Source organism: Lygodium microphyllum, chromosome 3 (assembly GCF_053477565.2).
Source record: "Lygodium microphyllum isolate KBCC chromosome 3, Lygodium_microphyllum_v1.1.10, whole genome shotgun sequence".
NCBI classification, from domain to species: domain Eukaryota; kingdom Viridiplantae; phylum Streptophyta; class Polypodiopsida; order Schizaeales; family Lygodiaceae; genus Lygodium; species Lygodium microphyllum.
Window position 1 is genome coordinate 21382591 of NC_141137.1, and position 27473 is coordinate 21410063.

Genomic DNA, 27473 nt, shown 5'->3' on the forward strand with positions numbered 1-27473 from the left:
TGGCCTCTAAGGCCCTCGATCGGGAGTCGACTCCGCGCCGTGCTTCTAGACATCATTCATGACACCTAGATAGGTTTTGTCCAAGATACGAGCATCCTAGACAATGTCTTTACTTTTTTCGAGGCAGACGAGTGGGGCTCAGCACAGTGGTCAGGGATTGGTAGTACTCTTCCTGGACTTTGAGAAGGCCTTTGGCAAGGTTGACTAGGACTTCTTAGAGGGCACCATTGCAAGGTTGGGTTTCCCTCAGGCATGGATCTACGGGGTTTCGACACTTTACAAATCGGCCACTAGCAGGGTTTTCAATGGTTGCAGGAAGGGGGAGGAGTTTCGGCTAGAGAGATCAGTCCGGCAAGGCTGCCCTCTTCCCCTATATCTGTTCCTACTCTTTGCAGAGGCGATGTCCTATTTCCTCCGCTCACAAGTGAGTGGGCTACGTGGCCTGCCACTTCCGGTGAGTGAGAAGACTAAGCTGCTGGACTCAAAGTATAAAGATGATACCGCTCTTTATGTAGAGGATGATGAGTTGATATTGGAAAGAGTGAGACTAGCTCTGGAGGTATTTTGCACTGCAGTTGGAGCGAAAATCAACTGGCGAAAATCAATTGGTTTTCTTACAGATTCGAACTCCAACATGGAGTGGGGTGTCCACCTGGGGTTAAGATGGGTGAGCAGGGGACAGACCGTCCAGTATCGAGGGTCCGATATCACTCGTGCCTAGCAATTTCTTCCAGTTCTCAACTCTATTAGGAGGAAGCTAACCTATTGGAGCACTCTCCGCCTTTCTTTAGTGGGCGGAGCCATGGTGGTCAACCAGGTCCTCCTAGTGATGGCTTGGTACATCACCACTTGTTAGTTTTTCTCCTTGTCTTGTGTTGTTCCGCTTCGCTGCCTAGTGTGGAATTTTCTCTGGGTTGGCTCAAACGGTTCCAGGGACTCACGGGCCAAGGTAACGTGGGCGACCATTTTCCGGCATCGGTTTGAGGGAAGGCTTGGGATCATTGACCCAGAGTTCTAGAGCTTGGCCCTTTTGGGCAAGCTAGTTGTCCGTGGTCTCCACCAGGTGGGCACACCTGGAAGGTCCTTTTATAGGAGGGTCTCCAGGAGTGCATACCGAGGCTTGGCAGGGGTTGGAGGCCATCCTTGAGATGGATCTTCACGATTGCCCAGATCACGCCACCCAGATCTTCCTTCCTCCGCAATTTACTTCGAGTGTGGCGAGGCCTACGCAAGGCCCTAGTTCAGAGGCCCCCACGATGCTAGGAGGAGATAGACCACCAACAGGTGGTCTGCAACCCCCGAGTCAAAGATTGGGACGAGATACAGATAGGTGAGTAATCCCACATCTAGTGGGTTGTGACTGGGAGGTTGGCCCTGCTCATACTATCACAACATGGAGGGAGGTGTATAGCATGGCGGAGCACGAGGTGTTGCAGCAAGCATCAGGATGTCGGTGAGGAGCTGAGCTAAGGAGGAGAGAAATTGACTCAGCGATCCCTCAAGAGTGGCTAGATCCCCCAATCTGAGAGCCGATGGAGCCTGAGGAGGTGCGGGCTGCTAGATTCTCACCGGCAGATATCCCCTTACAGGTGGCAAGTAGAGTGGGTGGTGCCCCCTGCAGGACTTTTCTTACCGTGCAGGATGGGGGGGTGTTTGGCTCTTGACAGAGGACAGCAAGATGAGGAGATTGCTGTCCTTTCTTGGAGGAGGATCCATGTGGTCGGACTCCAAGGGAAGACCTGGGGACTGGACCCTTATGTGCCTTGGGAGGAGTTTCAGGAGTAGCACCTTTGGATATGGGAGAGCAGGCCACTTGATGAGTTGGAGTGGGATCTTGGAGAGTGGCTATGGCTGACCATTGCAGTCACCAAGAAGCCTCTGAGGTTCTTGGACTGAGATTCTTGGACTACACAGCCAGGATTGGTAGACATGTACTGATGCAGGAAGACATGGATTGGGCGCCTTCGCGCAACAAATACTGGGTGGAGCATAGCATCACGGGTGCCTTCTGTCAGACCTTCTAGTGTCGCCTGTGGGACAGCTCGAGGCCGAGGAGGGTGTCGTATTTCCTTTGGCTTTTGGCACATGGGGGTCTCAATATTGGGAGTTGGTTGGCCCAGATGCAGCAGGATGGAGGTTGTAAGCGCTACCCACAACAACATTTGGAAACTCCAAAGCAGTGCCTTTGGTCTTGTGAGGCGGCACAACTCGTGTGGAGAGGAGCCTACCATATTCTCCGCTGTGTGGCACCCAGCCTTGGATGTATCTCGTGGGGGGACTTTTTGCTGGCAGGCAATCAGCCAAGGCCCACCTTTTGTATGAGGCCAAGATGCAAGACACGATTTTTCTCATTGAGGCTGGGTATTGTGCAGTGGTCGGCTTGGAGGCTTTACCCATCCGCCAAGTATTGGAGCCCACAGCAAAGCACTCAGAGGTATGGGAGATCATAAAAAGTCTTACAGGATGGCATATTTGGAAGGCACACTTTGGTTTTTGGCGGGGAGTGCCTTTCAGTATATGCGACTTTGCCAGAGCTTTGGACCTCCATCATCCACTCCCTCTGCGGCCAGTGAGACCAAGTGCAGGGCGAGTCTCGAGCCCGTTAAGAACTCCGTCTTCACTTTCTACACACTTGGGGTGGGCATGACCTATTCTTCATGATGCAGGCGGGCAACCCCAAATGGCAATACACCCCCTCTCCATGGCTTCTTGCCCCCATCCCCCCCAAACCGCCTTGAGAGGCTTGTATACATGATGGATTTGTGATTTGCATCAGCTCTAGTTTGTTGAGAATGTGCACTTCGTTGTATTCAGTCTTCTAAGTAATATAATTAGCCACATTTTACTTGCAAAAAAAAAGGAGGCACAAGGAGAGAAACACATTGCTGCAAAGGCACACCCTAGGGCTGATGCTCCTGCATTTCCACCTAAGCATCCAAACCACACAACAAATCCTCAAGAGCATGATCACATTCAAAAAACAAATGGCCCAATTGGCCACCATTTATTATCTTGCAAAAGTCCCCTATATCAACTAAAAAACCAACCTAAGCAACCCTAGTGCCTAAAAATGAATTTTATTGGGCCAAGGTTTTCCAATATCCCAAAGCATGCAAGCTCTATTTCTATTACGAGGCCAAATGAGGATCCACGAAAACCCAACCAAGAGATCTCAATACCATAGGAAGGAGCCACCAAAGGTGGGAAGGGAAATTAACCACTTCCATCAAAATTGGGCATGCTTTTTTTTCCTGTAAAATGTGGCTGATTATATTACTCAAAAAAACTTATTACAACAGAGTACTCATGCTCAACAGACCAAGCTGGAGCTGATGAAAGCCACAGATACATCATATATACAAGCCTCTCAAGGCGGTCTGGGGGGGATGGGGGGTAAGAAGCCATGTAGGGGGGGTGTATCGCCATCTAGGGCTGCCTGCCTGCATCACGAAGAACAGGTCCTAGCCGCCCCAAGTGTGCATGAAATGGCATCGGAGCTCCTGATGAGCCCTCGACTCGCCCTGCACCTGATCCCATCCGCCTCGAAGGGAGTGGATGATGGAGGTCCAAAGCTCTGCTAAGGTCGCCTGTACTGAAAGTCTCTCTCCGCCAAAAGCCACCTGACACCGCACCTTCCAGATATGCCAGCCAGTAAGACTCCCTATGATTTCCCATACCTCAGAGCGGTCTGTTGTGGGCTCCAGTACCTGGCGGATGGATAGAGCAAAAATTGGGCATGCTTGCCTAAGAACACCCTAAAATTCCTCCATGGACCTCCATTGGACCACATGAACCAAGTGACCATCCAAAAAATAGAGGGACATGCTGTAATATCGGTGAATCTCAATAGCAGAGAAGATAGCAAGACATGCTACAATATCTGTGCACAAGCATTCAAAGCAGGAAAGAGGACCTTAAAGAACCCTTTCAGTCCTTCATAAATCTCCTCCACAAGAGGGTCCGCACATGCCCCGCATTGTCGTTCTGATGCACATCATCACTCAAAAGCATTGACTGCAGCCATGCTCTAATACGGGAAATCAAAGGAGTCCTTTCCCATATAATAAAAGATAACTGCCTCTCATGGAAGCAGCAATCTGCTGTAACATTATTTCTGCCCCCATCACAGCCACTACACATGACCACCATCCGGTAAAGAGTTCCCTTTTCCTTCATTCGAACTTGCATAGTCATTCATGAGATTATCGGCACTTGGGCTCATTTGTTTGTGAGTGAGGAGTACATGCAACATGTCAAGGCATCTCTAGAGCACCAAAAACCAGAGGATCAAATGTAAACTTGCGACGTTTGCCCATCTCATCTCCTTCCACCAGCTCATGAAATCCTCAGCTGTAAGTGTCAACCATCACCCTATGCAAGGAAGGAAGGTTTCTTTCATAGTCACCTGCAGAAGCACCAGTACCCTCACCATCTGGGGCAGCAGCCACATCCCCTCCACTTGGGACGAAGCAGCTTGCTCAGCTGTTAAGTGTCAACCATCACCCTATGCAAGGAAGGAAGGTTTCTTTCATAGTCACCTGCAGAAGCACCAGTACCCTCACCATCTGGGGCAGCAGCCACATCCCCTCCACTTGGGACGAAGCAGCTTGCTTACAGAAACCCCCCCCCCCCCCCCCCCACCCGGTGCCCCCTTCCCCAACTGCATATGGGAATACTAAATGCACTAGTTGCATCCATGGTTGCCCCTGTAGCTTAGCACTCCACCCACCAATTGTTATCTCAAGTCCCTCGCACTTAATTGGAGGTAGGGATTCCTCTCAAAGAGAGAAGGATTTGGATTTGCAAATCCCATCTACCTATTAGAGGGGGGCAGGCAGCAGGGATGAGCTGGAAACTATTCAAATGATTCTTTAGACTCCCTTGAGTTCCCCTCTCTAAATGAGATTGCAGCAATTGGAATGATGAAATAAGACAGTTTATACTAGGTGATAGAAGAGAAAGGCGTGGACTATGGAGTTACATCAGTCCTAGATACCTAGAAACTCCCTACGAGGATCCTCTCATGAAGCATTCAAGGCTTTGGTAGATGATAGTTCCGCCAAGGACAAAGCCTCATCAGAGAGCATCTTCCTACAAGGATCTTTTCATGGAACATTCAAAGCTTTGGTAGATGAAAGTTCTGCCAAGGACAAAGCCTCATCAGAGAGCATCTTCAAAGATAAATCATTAGAGGATCAGTGGATTGCCTTATGTTACAGGAACACCACCTCTCAAAGAGAGCATTTCCTAGTAAATCAGGAAGCTACTGCTAGGACAGAATTACACATATTGCGCTCATGTTACACCCTCATCCAGTCTCTACCTCGTGTTGATCATTGGATATTAGGTGAGAATTTTGATACCATAGAGGCTTTGGGGCGATAGAAGCAGCAAATGTATCAACATTATCAAAGGCGAACACGGGTCTTGGGAGGATTTTATTTTCTAGGATCAAGGGACCAGACCCCTGGTTCATAACAAAGTTCAGTTGATTTTCCTCAGTTTTCTAGAAGAGAAACGGTAGTTTTGGGGGGGGGGGGGGGGGGGGGGGGGGGGGGGGGTGGAAACGGCAGCAAGCCGCTCTCCCAAAGCTTCATTGACAGCACTTTAAAGAAAGGAGAAAATGCAATTGTCACAAAATTGAGAAATGGCTCAATGATTTAATTATAATAAACCCTACTTCTAGTACCCCCTAGCTCTTGGCACAGTAATCATTGCACCAACAGTGGAGGATTTTACACCGAGGCATGCAATATACTTGCATCGTCAATGGAGGATTTGACACCGAGGCATGCAATATACTTGTGTACAGGCTCTATGGTACAAGGATAGGGCAAAAGGAATAGCATGCAATGTGACACACCTTAGAATCGGTTACACTGAAAGTTTTGCCTAGTAAGCAACTCATTTAAGTTATTAAGCAAGCCCTAAGCTTAAGTTTGATGAAGTGAGAAGCTCACTTATGGTTAAGGACCCAAGCATTAATTAGCCCTTAATAAAAAACGAGATTTGATCAAGGAGCAGTAGGTTACCCATTTAGAAGGGTAATTTTGGTACACAAGTTTCGGGAAAGCCATTCTTCTCTTCTTTGCTGCAAAAGGTTGCTTCAACTATGGAAGTCTAAGCTTCCTACAAGGGAAAAAGTTTTCATATGAGGACTTGTTACATGCAATGAGACCCCTCCTCATCTTTTTACCTCCTGTCCAATTGCAAGACAAATCTAGGTCTTTATTTCCTGAGTATGGACCTCAATGACATGTCAGCGGACGGCCATCCATTCTTGGGTTTTGGGAAAGATGTCTTCCAGGACCACTTTAGAAACCCACCATCCTTGTCTTTTTCATTTTATGCGATGGACAGCTCTATGGTACATCTAGCAGACTTGCAATGCATTTATCTTTGATTTGGCCTCAGGTATCCACGGTCACGTAGCTCATGTGCGAGGATTGTTTTTATGGCTGATTACGTCCATGGTTTCGGTTGATTTGATACTCAGCGAGCTCGCTGCTCCATGCATGGATATCATTTGTACAACCCTTGTTGTGCCCACTCCTTGATCCCCTTCTTTTGCTCGTCTAGCATTGTGTTTTCATAGCCTTTTGGCTTCACGAGTGTTTTGCTGGCTGTTTTTTACTGTGCTTGGCTGGCCAGAAGGCCTTCTCTTGTTCCTGTAGCATTGTGTTTTCATAGCTTTTTGGCTTCACGAGTGTTTTGCTGCCTATTTTTTATTGTGCTTGGCTGGCCAGAAAGCCGAATTTAAATACTACAATTCATTAATTCAAACTTCTTTATGGGGAAAAGAGAAAAGAAAGAATTAGTTACATCTCCAAAAATCCATATTGGCCTAAGAGAGAGAAATTTGGCAAGGATGTCAAGTGCGGTGACAAGGTGGTAGGCACCGTGCTCTATAGTGTCTGTTTGTCTCGTCTATTGTGGCCCCTCTAACTCATGGATGGTGTGGCAATGTTGTAGTGGTAGTGTCTAGTGAGTTAGCTCTGGAGCACAACAGGTATTAAACTGGTACATCATGTGTCACCCATGGAGCTAGCTCTGGGTTTATTCATCCATCCCATAAAAAGTTTGTTAGAGGTTCAAATATATTGCATGGTACCATGAATGTGCAGCTACAAATTATCATGCATGGACCACTAGACCAAAAGCTCATGGTTCAATTACGGATAAGAAAGTGTATTATCATCTCAATTGCTCTTTTCTTGAGCAATTGATGGCTACTTTTGATTTTGGACCATACTATAAATAAAAAATTGGGGTTGCACAAATATTTAAATTGAGTGGGCTCAAGGCAAGGCAATCCTCAAGGCCCATTTTTGTTGCCTATTGGTCTATTTAGTAAGTTTTCATAGTAAGGCAAAGATGACTTGAGACAAGTCTGCCTTGCACAATTATTGAGGCAAGGGTGTCCTCTCAAACTCTTTGTTGTGTGTATATTGACTCATCCTATCTTGGTGTACTTAGCAAGTTTTCGCAGTGTGGCAAAGATGACTAGGTAGTCTTTAGTGCATCACTACTTCAGGTTACTTTGAGCTGAAAAAAAGCACTAAAAAAGAGCTGTAGCAGTATGTGAGCTACAGCCAAGACACCATGCTGATACTCAATTTATTTTCACTATGTATGAAGGACTCCATTGATTTGGGCTAACATGGCCAAATGTGCCTAACAAAACTTTTACTAGATGTTTCTCTGACAGGGATGGATGTGGCTTGAAGGAGTCTATTGAATTGGATGTCTAGGCATGATAGAGATGAATTTCTATACTCGAAATCTCAATCATTTTGTATCTTGACAAATGATTCGTATGATCCGTTTCACTACCAATTTTTTCATGATGGATCAAGAAATCATTGGTTGAGCTAGTGTATCCTATTTGCTTTATGTTCTAAAACAAATAAGACAACAATCAAGATGGACTTGGGTTTCATAACCGCATTTGACTAGCTGTATGGGCAGGACTGCTCTGTTTGAGGAGAAGGGACACCTGACAACTCTTGCCTTGGCTTCGTACCAAGGCATATCTTCAAGGCAGCACACTCACACACACTTACAAAGCTTTTATTGAGGAGGTTGGGATTTCAATGGTAAAGATGGATACACACTTCATCGTGGAATGTTGTGGATAGTATTCAAACTTCAAAGTCTTATACCAATTGGCATCCCCTCGAATTTTAATGGATTGGCAACTTGTTCAAGTTTGAGTTGTTGGCTAGATTGGCCAAGCAATTGTGTTGGAGACTATGGCAAATGCAACTATTCTGCATCCCTCACGAGAGTCTCCTTTTGCCATCTTAGACAGTATTGTCATATACTCGAAGGCTGGAGTCAGAAATAAGGCAATTCACACCATTCATTAAGTCTAAATACTACTTCACAACTTGGCAAGATTGCCTTTTAACAATGGGACATACCATAAGATGGAGAATAGATAAGGCAAGTAAGATGTAATCATGAACAGTTGTTGGCAGATTTAGGCTGATCATGTAGCTAGACAAACTTCCTTGTCTAGGGAAGTTCAAAGATTCCTTATTATCCCTAAGTGTCTATTTCAAGAACTCTTGTTGGTGGATGCCACTTTATACATCCCTTTTACTAGATATTCTTGATAGAGGACAGCCAGTCTGGCCAGTTTTCCAGGCTGACCTTTGGAGGATATTGGATTAAAGCTTTAGATTTAGCACTATTTATAGGACTTGCCCCCAGGGCTCAAGAGGTTAGAAGAAGGGGCATCAAGAAGGTTTTTCATGGAACAACAGAGGCTATGATAGTGGCATGGTTAACTGTAGCTTAGGTCACAAACAGAGGCCTAGCTTGTAGCTTACTACTTAGGTCCCTGAACCATAACTTAAATATTGGACCAATGTCTTTATCTAAGACAATCTATAAACACAAACACATGCAAAAACAAATCTTTGGCATTTGAACTCAAACTATCCTGAAGGGGGTTAGATGACAGTGAGAAAGAACCAGGAAATTAAAGACCTTACCTCATCAAGTAGCACTAAGGATTCTCCAGTACACGACTCCTTGATATGCTGTTCAAAAAATGGACAATTAAACAATCCTAAGACATTAATGAACCAAAATACCAACAACCCACTAGGAGCAATGTTGAAATCATTATAACATAACGGGAATAAGACCAGTTCAAGCGCAAACAGTAAGAGCAGAATATAATGTTGCAATACACAACAAAAAGATTCATACATTAATTCGACGCAAATGCCCAGAGAATGTGGACAATGACTGAGAAAGGGACTGCTCGTCACCAATGTCAGCAAAAACTGCGTCAAACCATGGAAGATACACTGGATCTGCTGCTAGAACATACAAGCCTGCATTGCATAAGCTGGTGATCGTTATGAGTTTTAATTTCAATTTATAAAATGGATATACCCTGAGACAGATTGTCTGTAACTAAACTAAAAGGCTACCTCAACATCCCCACAATTAAAATTATTTTCTCAGTTCTGTCAGTGTGTGTCATAAGTTATTTACCTGATTTGGCCATCAAAGCAGCAAGTCCCACAGTCTTCATAGCAGCAGTCTTGCCCCCTGTATTGGGACCAGTTATAGTAATAACTTTCACATGCTCTGGAACATTTACATCTATAGGCACTAGTTGTAGTGATTTTGTGGTACCCACCTGTTAAAACGAATCTGCTGGCATCACTCCAAGAGTATAGGATATTTTCATAAGAACCAATATTTGACAATTCAGATTTCACTAGCAATTGTTTGGGTTTCAACTCAATGGCTAACAACATGTTACGAAATAATTTCTTAAGTATTATTTTAGCTCAGGGGGCCTAGTGACACAAACACAGTTTTTTTCCCTTTAGAACTACCATGAGAATGGACAGGCTTACATGACAATGGCACCTTTGGAGTATATTGAACACCTAATGAGTAGCAGGCAAGCCTGGGGGTGAGATATCAGGCAGCACGTGACAAGAGAAACAGGTCAAGCATCTGGGACAAAGTGGAGCAAAGGAGAAGGGCACGTGACTCAGGGGGTGGAATTGGCTTGGAGCCATACCAGCGGAAAGTTTTCCATATTGTTCTTGTTTCTACAAGCCCTTACTTTCTAACATTGTCAAGGTAGTGGCTCTGAGTGTCCCAGATTCACACCGAGAAGTATGCTCTCCTTTTTGCTGCTGGAGCCTTGCTAGGGTAGAGCTTGGGGGGGCTATAGAAGAGTTAGAGGGGTGTGTGTGAGGCAAGCAATGCAGATATTGAGTGCAGGGAGCACCAGACTGTGCAGATGTAAAGGGAGTAATTGGCAGTGCAAGTAATGGTGCTGGTACTGTGCCATTTTTGTACCAAGAGGTTCCGGGTGATATATCCATATACAATCTGTATCAATCTTAGCAATATTTGACCTGATAACTTAATTCCATTCTATATGAGTGTGATATAAATATGGGCAATCCAAACTATACTGTAGCAGTGGGAGTGCATCCATCTGTAATCCATATGTCCTGAATCATGACTGCACCTCTGCATACCAGCAATGTGTCTCTCCACTCTGTGCCAACTGTTTGGAGGACGGCAATGCCAAGCATGGATACCTATAACTAGGGAGCTCCATATCCTTTGTAAGCAAGTCACTGACTAAAATAGGGTCTCCATAACCATAGGTCCTGCTCCTATCTCTGCTGTAACAATCTCATGGGGTACCAATGGTTTATCTGTATCATGCAAGCAATCATCATCACTAGTGACCTCTCAATATTCTTCGAAGTTTTTTTGCAAAGACCTGGACCCAATATTAGGGATCCATACAACAAGGCTTGGGTAGCCAATGTATCAAATGACCATAATTTAGTACACAGTTCCTAGAATTGAACATATGCACATTTCCCCTTGAATGCTCTGAAGTGTTGCATATCCTCTGTCCAACCTGGTGGCAGCAGCTTCTCACGATGACAACGTAGATCTTGTGAATGTGACCTTCACTTATACATAGGATCTAGCATACTCATCCACATCTCCTGCACAGGTGAACTGATGCCCTGCTGGAGTCACCCAAGCTTGTGTGGTATTCAATACCATCACCATGGTCTTCGCAAGGCTCATTGTCAATCCTCTATCCATGCAAAATGCCTGCAATGCATCCATATGACTCTGCAAGCTCGCAAGAGGGTCTACAGTTAGTACCACAACATCCGCATACAACAAGATAGGTATAAATATGCTAGCCAAGTTTGCATTTGGTCCCCTAACCTATCCACATAATATTACTGGAAATGCCCCAAACTCCACCTTTTTCCAGTTTCAATGTTTCCATTTCCGTTTCTATTCCCATTCCTGTTTTTGAATTTCTCATCCATACAGTTACTAGAAACTCCCCGAAACTCCAAATTTTTGCCATTCCCATCTTTGTTTCTCTTTCCATTTCCCAGAACTATAATCCACATACTTTGAGAGCTCATCAACACCAACACCAAATAGAATAGGTGAAAGCGGACACCCTTGCTTCATCCCAATGGTACTATCCATCAAATCAGAAAGCCCTCCTAGAGCATGTACCCTCCCTGTCACACAAACTCATACAAGGCATAATTCCCCACTATAGATCTTCTAGAGTGCCAATATCCTATTATCGTTGCATGACCCTTGCATTGGGCATCGTGTCAAATGCTTTGTGGAATCTACAAAGCAACAGTCTTCCCATGGGCCTTTGTAATGTTGAGGATCAATATATGATTGAACGTAGTCCTATTATCGTTGCATGACCCTTGCATTGGGCATCGTGTCAAATGCTTTGTGGAATCTACAAAGCAACAGACTTCCCATGGGCCTTTGAAATGTTGAGGATCAATATATGATTGAGCGTAGTGAACCCTCTCCTAAAACTTGCTAAGCCCCCCCGCGGGCTCCATACGCATGTGTCTCTCCACATATACTGAGCTCATGCTCTAAAATGCAGCCATATATCTTGCCCGTGTAGTGACCAAACATGATTGTCCTCTAATTCTCTAGTACCATAGGATCTCCACTCTTAAAGAGCGGCACAATGGTGTGCTCCATCCAAGTAGCTGAAAAGCCCTCACACATGGATCAATTAAAAATGTGCATCAATCAGGGACCAAGAATCTCACATACATGTATGAAATACTCCCTGACTAGGTCATCATGATATTGTGCCTTCCCATGTTGCAATGTACAAATCGCCCCCGTCACCATCCCTATAGAAAAGTATGAACTGCAAGATGGCCAGAGCCCTTCCGAGGGAGACCTAGGGGGCTGGCCTTGGACCTCATACAGATTTTTGATGCCTCTAGCACTATGACCTAGGTATCCGACAGTTTCTCCTGAAACATCTTCCATGCCCTCTTGCTGTCCTGCCCCAAAAACAATTGGTATGACTCTGCCTGCAATTTGGCAAAATATGCTCGTTTCTTTCCTCACATTAGGTATCAAAAGATCAAGCGAGCTTGCCTATGTGTAATAGCACTAGTAGCAATGTCACATTGCAACTGTCTTCATTTCTCACGGCACTCATCATCATATCAACTGTTTTATGGGGTAGTGCTTGGTAGAGGGGTGGAGGAGGCCATAGTATGAGGGAAAGCATGTGTCGCTGATGCATGCAAACTTCTCCCAAGCTTGTCGTGATCTCATCCAAAGAACAATGTGGATCCATAGAAACAATGCATCATATACTTCACGAATCACTCATATTTGGGATGTGTAGAAACTCAAGTTGCAAGTGAGACCCTAGGGTAGCCATTTGTCACTAAATATACATGATCTGCTACTAAACCAATTGGTCTAACAAAAAGGGTTAAGTCCATGATATCAGGCAACAAAGATGTACTTCAATACTTTACTTGACCAACACCCTTCTCAAGAGCTCCAAGAACCTTCACACACTTTGTAAGTCTTCACTCCCAGCCCACTTGGACACCACCCTCATAGCTTTGAAGTCCCAAACTTTGTATGCAGCAATGGATGCTCCCACAACCTCACAGCCTCAAGGATGAGGCCCTAATACCATGTTAGAAAACATGGTTCAAACGCAAAAGACAAAGTGAGCTATGGAGGATAATAGAATAAGAGATGCTCAACCATGACAGCCTCACTTGATTTCTTGCATTGAACCATGGGCCAAGTACATCATTTTATAGCCTCTTGAATCTAGACAACCAAAGAGACCGGCCAGGTAGCTACCACCTTCAAACTCAGCACTAATGAAAAGACTGGATTGGATCTCTGATGAGCAAGAGGAAGGATTCTTGGCGACCCTCTCCGTTTCCCAGGTGTGGCAACACCTCAAGGTTCATATGTCAGTCACCTTGTGATAGCTAGAAGTCTCCAAAGCGCAGGGTAAGGAGGGTTTGGAAAGCCCCCCCAGCCCCTCGAGGTTCATATGTAGCCCCTCCAAGAAGCCTCTTCACACTTGAAACCATTGGAAGGATCTGGGCAAAAGAGATTATTCCCTTTCATTAAGGTCAAGGAGAAGTGGAAAAGGAAATCTCCTTGTGATAGCTGGAAGACTTGAAAGTGCAGGGTAAGCAGGGATCGGAAAGTCCCCCAACTCCCACCTACCCACACACCACCCCTCCCCCCCACCCCACCGGGCCCTTGCCCAAGGGAATGAGGTCAAACTGCCCAGTTCAGAAACAGCTCCAACAATACTTCAGGCATGAAGGTCCTTGATGTACAATTATGGGGTTGAAAAGTCTACAACAAGAGGCGAACTTCAAAGGAATTGAAGGCCCCATCTGCCTTAGGCTGAGACTTGCTAAGCTATGCATAACATAGGGGGCTGGGTGTCGGGAGGACATCTGGGAACCATTGAACCTGCAGTTTAAACAAACCGGCCAGATAGCTGCTGCCTTCAAACTCAGCACTAAGGAAAAGACTGCATTGGCTCTCTAATGGGCAAGAGGAAGGATTCTTGGCCAACCTCTCCCTTCCACAGGCATGACATCATCTTGAAGTTCATATATAGCCCCTCCAAGAAGCCTCTTCTCACTTGCTACCATTGCAAGGATCTGAGCAAAAGAGATTATTCCCTTTTCATCAAGGAAAGACTCCAAAGCACAGGGTCAGGAGGGTTTGGAAAGCCTCCCCATCAGCCAGACTGAACTTCATGGCCTGGCAGATCATCACCTGAAAACCCCCTGTCACCTTTGCAAAGTTTGGCAAGACCTCAACATGAGTCTGCTGTGCAGGAAGTATGAACATAAACCCCAACTTTTTTGGTATTGCAGAGAATCTGGAGCCCTGTTTGAGAAGGATGTAGTGTTGGATGGAAACAGCCACTCTAAATTGCACAGGAAATTCAGTCCGACCATACTTGGAAAATGGGGATCAAAACAAACTTGATGATGCGTGTTGGAGAGTGGCAGACTGAGCCTTGTATCACATAGAACAATTTGGCAACACAGGAACACAAAAATGGTTGAGGAATTTTCATCCCTTAAAGCTGAAGCACTAGCACTTTTTAACAAACTCAGGAAGAAATGGCATCTAACAAGATTGTATGGAAAAGACTCAATGTCTCTTAAGTTTGTAATGTGCTGTTGTACGTTCACCTTTTTTTGGTGCACATATTAGTACAAATTACGGTTGGCCATTTTTTTGCTTTTAAGGAGTGAACTTGCTTGTAGTTAGCACCCTTTAGAACTAGAACATTCTAAGGCACAAACAGCAATTTAAGTTGAACATATCAATCCGTCCATATGACAGCCATAAGACTATCTTTCACAATCATCAAACCATACCACTGATCATCATTGCAAACTCACTTTAGTCACAGATCATATTCAAGTTAAGAGAAAATAAAAAGTTCAATCTACAGACTTGAGGTTTATACATGCAAATAAAATTATGCCTGACTGAGAATGATCTACATTTCAGACTTCACCCCACAGAGTGGACTGGTAAAACTGTCACAAATGAAAGCTCGTTCATGGTATTATTGCAATGTACATTTTGGACCACAAGATGCAGCAAGCTATTGATGAGTAAAACACTTCAACTTCAGAGCAAGCCGCTGCAAGCTATTGGTCAGTGACACACTTCAACTTTGGAGACTCGCTCCAGGATGGAGAATGCACACATTTACGAAGCAAATGGGAAATACAAGAGCACAATTCAGAACATACAATGAGGCCCAAAGCCTTCTTACACACTTGGGATCCTCATACTTTCTCACATGTAGGAAAAAAGTATTTTCTTTGCATCATATTGACAGTGTGGAGATGCATAACTTCCCCTATTGAAAATGAGCCCATTTCTTTTCTTTAACTTATATTCATCTTTAAAAAGATTGGCAACATGAATGTGCATTCTTCTGCTTTAGTTTTCTTCTGCTAATTTTCTTTTGCACTTCATCTGGCATCCATGTCCAGATTTTTCTACTCAAGGTACCTCTCTCTCTCCATGCAGCAAACTGATACTGCTTCAGTCACTGTCATTGGCATACACCATAGGCTAACCAACCAACGACTTTGAAACACAAAAAAATCATCATTCCTCTTGCCATCTCACTGTTGTCACCCTGCTCATAATACATATTCATTAAATGAAATGATTACACAGGATTTCTTTCCACAGCTCTCACCAAACCTCAAAATTACTGCAGCATGCAAAACATTGAACAAAAGCAAACCAGCTGTTTTTAAACAAGCATTGATTTAATCAAAAGCCATAAAGCCATATAGTCAAACGGAAACACAATCTTAAGGTAGCATGGCAGCCCACAGTCGAAGTTTAACATCATTCGATCCAATAAATTCCTTAAGAGCCAACCATGTATGCAGCAGTTCAAATTATGGAGATATCAATCTATATAATCTCTCTCTGGTGAAAACACTAGCAATCACTGCATAGACACATACTTTCTTTTTCTTCCCAAAAGATATGCGTTTCTGATCACGTGTATACTGCCAATACTGGTGCAGGAGCAGAGGGTGATAGGCCTGCCTAAGCTGCAGTAAAACTCCTCGGCCAGGGTTCATTTCAGGTAACAAGGTACAAATCCCCTCTCTTTCCACTTCGGCACTTGAGCCCACAGCACCTTGAGGAACAGTGAAGATAGGCTTGGATCCTTGGTACATCAAGCTGAACTTTGCACGTGCTACTATCTGACATGAGCAGAAGCCTGTATGAAGATCTGAATTACAGCTTAGCTTGGCATGTTCTTTTAACTTTTACCAAATGCTGAATAGATATTGGTATTATACAGTAAATGAATCAATAGCAGATCAACATAATTGAACTTATTAGCTACTTCTAATGCTTGTCAATATTGCATAAATCAAGAAAAGTGTGATGAACCATTGTCCTCCACATAAAAGGAATAATGCTGCCTCAGTGCATCCAGAGAGGCAGCAGCCCTATTCGACACTATAAGCTCCCAATATGAAGTTATCCAGACATCAGGAGTTAGGTGTCACTCATGCAATCTACCTTCTCACAATAGATATGTACAATACTCTTTAAAAGAGCACTAGTGCTAATGCCATGTAGGGTATACTAGGGTTCGCAAAGAAACACAAAGAGTGTACAAACACGACACACACACACACACAAAATGAACTTGGACAAGGACACAAATCAAGAAGAGCGAGCTGATGATGAATACTAAAATGAATAATAATTTAATGAAAGTAGAGATAAAACTGAGTGTTCAAGGAGCAAAGGCTGTCCAACAGCCATTCTCTCTCCTAGGAGCAGGCTGAGTGACAGTGTCAGAAAGTGTCATCCTTCAAGAATGAATCCTATGTCCAGCAAACAACCAATGCCATTTAAGAATTCTGATATAGACCATTCTGCCAGCAGCATAGATCAAGAGGACTGTCAAATACAGCAGGTCCATAGAAGATACATGATGGCAGAGGCTGGAGACAGCAAGGCAGCAGGTTAGTAGTGAAAACGCAGATCTCAGACACTGGGGATGACAAAATGTGACTATTTGCATCCTAACAAGAGTCTCTGAAGGGAAGGCAACAGCTGGAGTCACAATGCCACAAACAGAGAGTGCCACCAATAACAGTAAAGAGCCTTTGCTTACCATATCAAGATGAATGATTCTGTCCAGCAAAATAGATATGTTATCAGCTTGTGGCAATACCTATATTCATGACAAAGAAGGAACGACCAGTCGTCAATTAGAATGTCTCTATTTTGCTTAACAAAACCACAAATATCTTTACTAAACACCAGTTCCAAAGGGAATAGTCATCCAAACCTTATTTGTTAGAGATCTTAAGGCTTCATACTCTGCTTTCGAAACAGAGGCTCTTGCTTCTGCAAGCTTATCATTTAAAGGAACAATAGATACAGGTTCAATGTAACTGGTAGATCCTCCACTGTTAAAGTAGGGGAAAATGTTAGTAGGTAGCTGTAAAAAGAATTAAAGCGTGATGGAGATAACCAGTGCTTCAGAATAGAACAAAAACACTGGAACACTTTTAGAAGAACTATCTTGGTATGCTTGCAAAGTAGCTCAAGCCTGATGTCCGAAAGGTCAATCAAAATCATAAAGAGGTTGCAGGTTCAACATACATCAAGAGGTAATAAGGTAATAACTGTTAGCAGTATAGTCAGCTCATGAGTGAGTCTAGGATGTGCCAAGCATTCTAGTATTATTTAGGTATTTTTTAGTGGTCATTACAATGATTGTTTTAGTATTTTATGCCGGCCGATCTGATCACTTTCTTGGCATTATTTTGTCCTATTTATTCGGGCTCCTCCTCCACATGCGGTCATACATCACTTGTAGATCCAGTTCATGCCATGTTGGACAAAGGAAGCCAGTGCTATTGTCCACGCAGCCAATGGCTCACTGTTGTACAATCCATCATTCCGATACATGGATTGTTCGTTATTAATTTTTGCGTGACTACAAGTATTTTTTGATTGTGTTTTTGTGATTTTTCCATGTGAACATGTTTTATTCTCATCTAAACTGTGGTTTGACTTGATACTCCTATGCAACTCATCAAAGCGAACACTTTTCCTTTTCCCAGTCCTCCGTTTCAATGGACAGATTTTTTGTTATTAATTCTCCATTGTGTTTTCACATGCGTCTTTTGATATTCTCCCATGTGAATATCCCTTTTTGCCACTAGACACCTTGTTCAAGTTGTCCATCCTATCTGATTACAAAACATGGAGTGTTGTTATGAAAGCTTGGTTTGTGCAAAAGCGGTTATGAGGCATTGTTTCTGGATCCTTTGAGTGTCCTAAGCGCCCCACTCCTCTTCCAACTAATTTCAACAAGGACAACTACAAATAAGTTGTGCTTACATGGGATTCTAATGATGCACGTGCATATTCTGCTCTTCTTCATTGTATCTCTAAAGAAGTTCTTCTAGCAATCACCTCCTACAGGACTACTTTAGTGTTATGGGCGAAGCTTTAGATGTTGTACGAGGCTTCCTCAACCATGCATACAATTACCCTTTATGGCCAGCTCTAGTAGATGAAGTTTGAGCCGAAGGATACTATTCACTCATACTTGCTTCATGTTATACAGGTACATAGGATCCAAATAGGGGTTTCCCCGATACATCAACTAAAATCTAGCACATTTTAAAATCTTGGAGCTAGGATTGACATCCAGGTTCATGATGAGTTGTTTGAGAGAGAGGGGGATTGGTCCTAGTCTAAGTTCACATGAACAGACACTTTGATAGTTTGGCCAAAGGCAGGGAATCCATGGTCATTTATGCACTGTGGCATTGGTGACAAGCTAGTCACATGTGCTACTTTAGTCGCATTGGTGATAGACATAGAGAGTTGCTATGATTCTTCTCTGTTTTCAAGAGCTAGCATAATCAACATTGATATCAAATTATCTTCAAGGCACCTTGATAGTGGCTTGCATACCCACTCCTTGGATATCCATGGTCCTATCTGATGGTCTTTGTTGTATGGACTATGATGAGTCATTACCATTGTACCATTGTATTGTATCAGATCACCCATGATCTGAGCAAAGTTGTTAGCAATATAGTCAGCTCATGAGTGAGTCTAGGATGTGCTAGGCATTCTAGTATTATGATGATTATCTTAGCATTTTATGCTGGCTGCCCAGCATAAACTACCGGCGACCCGATTACTTTCTTGGCACTATTTTGTCCTATTTATTTGGGCTCCTTCTCCACGTTCAATCATTCATCACTTAAAGATCCAATACATGCCATGTTGGAGAGAGAAAGTCAGTGCATGTGTCCACGCAACCAATGACTAATTGGTGTATGGGACTGCCTCGTGTTTGGTATATGGATTCCACTTCTCAAGCACATCTTTGAGTTCTCCTTTGCAGTGTTCTTGTATTTTCTCTTTCCTTTTTCTTTTGTCTTGTGTTCAACAATTTATTTCAGCGTTCTTTCATGCTTCCATTGCTGCATCCACTTGGATTTTAGGATCCACTCTCCTATTGCTGTTTCTCTGCTGATTACTAATCCTCTTTGGCTACTGCAGCTGGGCGACTAGTTGTAGGGACTTTTTAGGTGTTAGATCTTTTGTGTTTTCCTACTGCAGCCATCGTTGACTGCATTTCATGCTCTTGCTGCCTGCATTACTGATTTTTTGCCTTCCTTTACTACTAGCGACAGCATTTAATGCTTCGTTGACTATGTTTTTCATCTACAGCATCTGCATTTTCAGCCGCTTGGGCTCTTAAAGGCTAGCCAATCGGGTTTTTAGCCTCCGTCTGTCTTATCTTGGTTGATTCTTCCCTTTTCTTTTTTGTAGATTCTCCAATACAACACTACATGTGAACTCCGTTTAGAGCTATCCTCTCTCTCCTCCTCTTCTTTACTTTATTTTCCCTTCCTATCCTCTCCAAATGGCTCTCCCCTACTATCCTACTCATGACAAACTACATGGCCTTGATTACCTAACATGGAGTGCTGTTATGAAAGCCTGGTTTATGTAGAAGTGGTTATGGTTCGTTGTTTCTAGAGGCGTGAGTGTCCTAAGTACCCCACTCCTCTTCCAGCTCATTTGAACAAGGACAACTATAAACAAGTTGTGCTTACCTGGGATGCTCATGATGCCCGTGCATATTTTGCTCTTCTTTGTTGTCTTCTCTAAATGTTGGATATTTCACTCACGCCTCACTTACGCCTATGCTCACATAGGAGTGTCGGTGATCAGTAGGACATTGGGGCACTTTTTACTCTCGGTAGGAGAGGTTTTTTTCCCTAGACTTATGGTATTATTTCGTATGTGCTTATGACACACACTTACGGGCACTTAACATGTTCGGGTGTGAACACCCCCTACAACCCTAAGGTTTAAGGGTTGTACCTTGTACTTTTAGTTTACACTCTTTCAGTCTATTGCATTGGGTGTCGTGCTTCACTCTCACACTATCTAGGAGTTTCTGTACTGAGCTTTGATCCTCTCTTCTTCTCACATTTGGTATCAGAGCAGCATTGGCTCTATTCAGCTGAAGCTCAGGTTCTCCTCAGCTCCACTCATCCTTTGGGAGCTTTTGGCTTTGTTCAACTCTGCCCCATCAGATTCGCCACAACCTGCAGCAACTCAATTGCTTCTTGTGCCACACGCCAATTTGTTGTACAGGCCACGTACTGACAACACGCTCGTCCGTCACAGTCTGAAGCGTCAAACATCAGCTGCTGCCTCGCTCGTCCAGTCTGCCATGCCACCCGTCAGACATCAAGCCCGCCAATATCCAGCTCGCCACTGTTGCCCGTTAACACTCGCCAACGCCGCTTGCGTGCAGTCACCACATCCACAAGCGCCGTCTGTCATGCCTCCTGTCCGCCCTGTGTCATGTCCGCCTGTCTGACGCCTCCTGTTCACCCGTCGACTATGCCCCTGCCCTACGCCGTTTCGACCCTGGCTCCACAGCTCTACACTCACGAGCTCACATGTGACGTCCCGCCCGATTGTCCTCGCGTCATCAGTCGCATGCCCCACCACTGCTCGCCAGACGTCTCCTGTGCCGCCCATCAACGGTCCATAGCTGGTCCGCCTATCTAACGACAGTACCCGCCTGACACCTGCCTGACGAATCTGCGCCAGTCAACCCATGATTTCTGTGGTAAACGTTCTTTTAAATTTTTTAGTTCCGGCATAAATTTCTGAAAGCAAGGGTTCCTATGCAGCATGCACAGCATTTAAAAGCATGTCTGGGACACATTGGATGCAAATTTTTTAACACATTCATAAAAAAATTTGGGGCTTTTATGTTTTTTAAGGACATTGGCATATGTATTGCAATTACAGTCTCTGAAAGACTGTTTTGAACAAATCTGAGGCAAGAAATTTTGGGGATTTTGCTGGTACAGTGTTGTTGAACGCTGATTGCACCTTGGATTGCATGCATTAGAGACAGTTTTGAAAGAGTGCACCTCTGTACACTAATTGCAGAAAGTTATTTCCTGCAATTTCTAGGAATTTTCAGATTTCCACTTTGGTCCCGCTTCGACATTGCTATTTTGCTCTTTTTGGTAATTGATAATCATGGCCAATCAAGGAGGAGATGTCTTCACCTATGTATCTAAGGAGGACAAATTGGATGGAAATAACTATTCACTTTGGTCTTTCATGATAAAGAAGATACTTGTAGCCAAAACTCTTTGAGATTATATCAGTGGCGAAGAAGCTAGACCTGCAGTTGTGGCTCCAGCTACTCCTCCTCCAGGAGGACGTGCACAACGGGCACCTCAGCTTGCTCCACTTCAGCCACTTTCCCAAAGAACAGCAGCTCAAAAAGCATGGGATACACGGGATGCACAGGCTTTGTCGCTAATTGCATTGGCAATTCAGTGGTCAATCATCCCCCACATTCGTTCAGCAGCTTCTAGACGAGAATCTTGGCTAACTTTGGAGCAGATGTTTACAAGCAAAAATGAGACTCACATCTCTTTCTTAAAGAAAGAGCTAGAGACATTGAAAATGGATGAAGGTGATTCTATTCAAGATCACTTGAACAGAATTACCTTCTTCATACTTGGCTTGTCATACGTCCTAAAACCTCATCATGAGGATTGCCGCGCAACCAATCACTTTTTTTCAGTTAGTCAATTTGCTTCTCGAGGAGGAGCAAACAAGAAGAAATAGTGGTGTGGATGCTATAGCCTGTGAGTAGGCTTTTATGGCTAGACAGAAGGGCAAAGGCAACCAAGTGAAGAATGCTCCGCAGAGTTCTGGAACTTCTGGCATATCACAAGAAAATAAAAAACAAGGGGGCACGCAAGCCAAAAAGGACAAATGCCATTATTGCAAGAAGCCAAACCACTACATTACTGAGTGCAAAAAGTGCATTGCCAAGGAGAAGGAGTTAGGAATGTCTGTGTCTGATACTCCTTCCACTGCTACCTACTGAGTCTGCGTCCTTTGTTGCAGACAAGGACTATTGCTTTTACACATGCAATTATGACACTTCTTGGGCTGATCGAGCATTTAACTCTACTGAGGATGCATGATGCTAGAGGTATTGAGTTATCACAGTCAAGATATATTGGTAAACTTCTTGAGAAATTTTGGCTTACAAGATTGCAAGCCAGTCTGTACACCAATGAAACCTAGACTTAACACTGATTTGTTTGATATACACACATATGATCCAGCAATTGGATGTCTTATTTACTTATGCAACACTAGGCTGGACATACAATTTGCAGTTTCAGTCCTAAGCAGATATATGGATCAGCCACACATGTCACATTGACAAGCTGTTAAGCATGTCTTCCGTTACCTGCATGATACTAGATCTCTTGGATTGCTTTATGCCAAGGGGGGACCACTGCACTTACATGCTTACAGTGATTCTGATTGGGCTGGTGATTATGATTCACATCACTCCACTAGTGGCAATTGTTTCTTTATTGGCTCGTCTTGCATATCTTGGCTTAGCAAGAAACAATCCATTGTTGCCACATCCTCATGTGAAGCTGAATACAAGGCAGCTTTCACTACCACAGTTGAATGCGTATGGATTAGACGCTTGCTAGGCTGATCTCGATGTATCTGTTATAGAGCTTACTCCTTTGTTCACTGACAGTCAGAGTGCCATTGCAGTGGCACGGAACCCAGTGTTTCGTGCATGCATGAAACACATTGAGATACATTATCGCTTTGTCAGAGAGAGGCTACATGCAGGTGATATCAACCTTGTCTATTGTCCTACCACCAGTAATGTGGCACACATCTTCACCAAAGCTCTTCCTCGTGAAAAATTTGAAGCATTTCGCAATGCTTTAAATTTGATCTCCTTTGGTGGCGGATGATCCTTGTACTCTTGATCACTCTTCACTCCAGGGGTGTTTGTTGGGTATTTCACTCACGCCTCACGCCTACGCTCACATAGGAGCGTCAGTGGTCAGTAGGACACTAGGGCAATTTTTTACTCTCGGTAAGAGAGGTTTTTTCCCCCAGACTTATGGTATTATTTCGTATGTGCTTATGACACACTTACGGACACTTACCGTGTTCGGGTATGAATATCCCCTACAACCCTAAGGTTTAAGGGTTGTACCTTGTACTTTCAGTTTACACTCTTTCAGTCTATTGCATTGGGTATCATGCTTCACTCTCACACTATCTACTGAGTTTCTGTGTTGAGCTTTGATCCTGTCTTCTTCTCACACTAAAGATGTTCTTCCGATGGTCACCTCCTATAGGAATGCTTTAGCAATATGGGGAAAGCTTCAGATGTTGTACAAGGCTTCCTCAACAATGCGTGCAGTTACCCTTTATGGCCAGCTCCAATAGATGAAGTTTGAGCCAAAGGATACTATTCAGTCATTCTTGCTTCGTGTTATACACATGCACGGGATCCAAAGAGGGGCTTCCAAGATGCATCAACTAAGATCTGACAGTTTTAAAATCTTGGAGCTGGGATTGACATCCGTGTTCATGATGAGTTGTTCGACAGAAAGTGAGATTGGTCCTAGTCTGAGTTCACACGAAGGGACACTTTGGTAGTTTAGCCAAAGGCGGGGAATCCATGGTCATTTATGTGTTGCGGCATTGGTGACAACTTACAAGCTGATCCCATGCGCTACTTTGGTGGAAATGTTGACAGATATAGAGAGCTGATAAGATTCTTCACTATTTTTGAGCTAGTATGATCAACATCCATATTGAATCATCTTGGAGGCACCTTGATAGTGGCTTGCAAACCCACTCCTTGGGTATCCATGGTCCTATCTGATTGTCTTTGTTGTAAGGACTATGATCAATAATTATCATTGTATCATTGTATTGTATCAGATCACCCATGATCTAAAAGAGGATGTTAGCAGTATTGTCAACTCATGAGTGAGTCTAGGATGTGGCAAGCATTCTAGTATTATGGTGATTATTTTGGCATTATATGCTGGCCAACCTAATCACTTTCTTGGCACTATTTTTTCCTATTTCTTTGGGCTTCTCCACATTCAATCATTCATCATTTACAAATCCAATGCATGCCTTGTTTGAGAGAGGGAGCTAATGCCAATGCCCATGCAACCAGTGACTCAATATTGTATACGATTGTCTCGTGTTTCATATATGGATTCCGTTTCCCGAGCATAACTCTAAGTTCTCCTTTGCACTATTCTTGTGTTTTCTCTTTTCTTTCTCTTTTGTTTTGTGTTCCGCAGTTTATTTGATCATTCTTCCATGCTTCCATTGTTGTATCCACTTCTGACAATAACAGCATGATATACTATCACAAACACAATGTTAAGTGTGCTTGTCAATCTAGACTGACTAGAAGAGTTACTAGGTAGATAACTTCTAAAGGAAATATGTGGTATCGAGATAACACCAAATGAAAGGTGTATTGTTTCTTAGCAAAATGGATGCCTTGGATTCACTATTATCTGATACATCACCAAAGAAAACCACAGTTCTGCAAAATTTGGTTCGTTTAGCTATTCTAGATAAATTTTCAAAGGTAAGCATGCCCTCTTATCTCAACCAATCGCCTTTTTCTATGGTGGTCCAAACTAGTGGAGCTGCTGTAAAACTAATTTCCAACCAGTGATTAGCCTAGTTATATATTGACAACAGTGCCACTTTCCACATAAGCTGCCACTTTATCAACCAAGTCATCCCAATCACTCATTAGCCCGGAACTGGCATTAATAAATTAATTAATGCCAATTCTCTAGTGTAACCACTTACACTTGGGGCTAATTAAATGGTCTAGGCCAAATTCTGACACCATGTACCACTTAGTACCTGCCCAATATAGCTCATTACAACTTTTGCCTCTGGCACTCACTGATATTTCGAGAACCCAAGTTTTGCATTGTGAAATAACTAACTTGCACCTCACATGTGCAAGTCACAACCAAAGCATCAAAATTTCACATCCTCCTAACAAAAAAGAGGCCAAGTGTATATATCCTAATCTAATTTGAAACTTTTGTGAAACCCATTGAATCGAGTACCATGTAATACATTCGACTTGAGTGGGTATCTCAAATGCCTAACATACCACTAGGTGGGCAAATGTGTCCACTATAATGAGATGTTGATCCCAATCCCTTTGAGAAATGACTATTCAGTGATTGCAATCTATGCAAATGGTCTTGTTGCTTAACCATGTACACAAGCAAAGGATGTTTCCATGTTGTACATAGGTGTTTTGCATTTCTACAACGAATAAAGGACATTCTGCAAGTTTTTTCCAAAACCAAGTTTAATCATATTTGCAGGGATGTACTCCTATCGGACTGTCAACATCTTTCGTCACATTCACTTCCAAAATAGAGCAGCCTGTCATGTATACTTAGCATTGATTATGTTGATATATGCATTATTTCCTAGCTATCTAATCCTATCAACAAAGCCATCTTGTGTGTGTAGACCGAAAGTAGAGCTAATAAACAACTCACATGAGAGTGATAGGCTGCCAATCAAAGCAGACCTCAAGTAGAGTATGCGATTTGCTAATAAACAATTGGCACGAGAGTGATAGGCTGCCAATCAAAACAATTTTAACAAACTTGATTGTTAAGTAGAATAGTTGTGATGCTCAAAAATGGAACATGGAAAGCATGAATTTTGTGATCGTGTGTTTTTTTGCCTTAGCCAATGCCAGTAAACACATACATATGATAATAATTGTCTACAATCGTTGCTTGAATGATGACTGCAATTTTCAATGTGTAAAATATAGCATAGTATGTTTACATTTGGGTTATGGCATTTTGGGGAAAGATTGGTTCTTGGCTCATATACTCACATCTGCCACCATCAAGATTGGATGATGGTCTTACCCTGGGCTCTAACATCATCACAAAAGATGCAAAAAAGAGGGCAAGTGATGAGTTCGACATTGAGATATTGATGTCTTTATAACACCATCAAAGTTCTTTTCCTAAGAAAAATACTAGGATGGATTGAACACAATCATGTATCAAGGACACTTTAGGGTTGGGACAGCTAAGTTCTATTTATAGAACTCAAGACTCTCTTGTGCACATTATTATGTGATCACCACTCTTGGACTTTAGTCCCCCTGTTGGTCAATGCGTTTATACATTGGGATGCTATTGTTGAGCTAAGAAATGCATTCCATGCTGATTAGCCACTTATACAGCCCCAAAACAAGCTTAATTTAATGAAAACCCTAAAACAAGGTGCGGTTCAAGAGAGCAGGGTTGTTTCCGTACGTAGTACGGACTAATCCATACGGTACGATTCGTACGGTACGATATGGTACATATCCGTACGATTTAGTACAAAAAAATAGGCACTTTTTGGCCACTCTCCTTTAAGTCTACAACTTTGTTTTTTTCTTTCTCCTTTCTTTTTTTTTTCTTCTTTCTTTTTTGTTTCTCCCCCAAGCCTCTCTCTCTCTCTCTCTCTCTCTCTCTCTCTCTCTCTCTCAAGCTTCTCACACCCTCTTTTTCTCTCAAGCCTCTCCTCTCTCTCTCTCTCAACCTTCTCTTTCTCTCTCTCTCTAGCCACTTCCTCTCTCCCGTGACATAGTTGCACTAGTACCATGTATGAAAGGTTTGATACTATACCATACTTTAGGTACCGTACCTTACATATTAGTACCATAAGGTACCAACTTAATGGATACATCTTTCCCATTTGAATTGCACTTTGGAACGAGCCAAATGCTCCTTATATTAATATGATTCTCCCATGAGATTAGGTTATTTGAGATTCAAACAATTTCTCTCAACCTTCTCTCTCTCAAGCTTACCTTCAAGTACTCATCTTATATACTCTCATAGCATTGCTATTTAGACTTGAAATATCTATTTTATTATCTTTAGTCCATGATAATCAAGTTTTTTTTTTTTCGTACTAATATCGTACCGTGACTTATAAAATCTTAAGGTACCATTTAAAACCCTAATTTGGGAGGGTCCATCTTCATCTATAAATAGACAAGCTGCCCCCATTCAGTCTCATCCCTTTTTGTGCAGGTTTCTCACCCTTGAGTGCAGATTTCAACCATCAATCCCCCACATACGTGGCTGTCCAGCCCCATCGACTGCTGCCACACCTTC

General features: G+C 43.2%; 1 protein-coding gene across 4 annotated transcripts in view; it reads right to left on the minus strand.

Moving 5' to 3' along the window:
• The window catches only part of LOC148038137 (DNA mismatch repair protein MutS, type 2), a 222424-nt gene that overhangs the window by 135362 nt on the left and 59589 nt on the right, over positions 1 to 27473 (minus strand). For all 4 annotated transcript variants that reach the window (XM_087669379.1, XM_087669388.1, XM_087669396.1 and 1 more), the window contains exons 8-13: positions 17219 to 17339; positions 17042 to 17101; positions 15867 to 16112; positions 9511 to 9658; positions 9220 to 9347; positions 9000 to 9047 (exon numbers count right to left, since the gene is read on the minus strand). In XM_087669379.1, coding sequence (XP_087525505.1) covers positions 9000 to 9047; positions 9220 to 9347; positions 9511 to 9658; positions 15867 to 16112; positions 17042 to 17101; positions 17219 to 17339 — 751 coding nt within the window. The remainder of the gene's footprint in view (positions 1 to 8999; positions 9048 to 9219; positions 9348 to 9510; positions 9659 to 15866; positions 16113 to 17041; positions 17102 to 17218; positions 17340 to 27473) is intronic.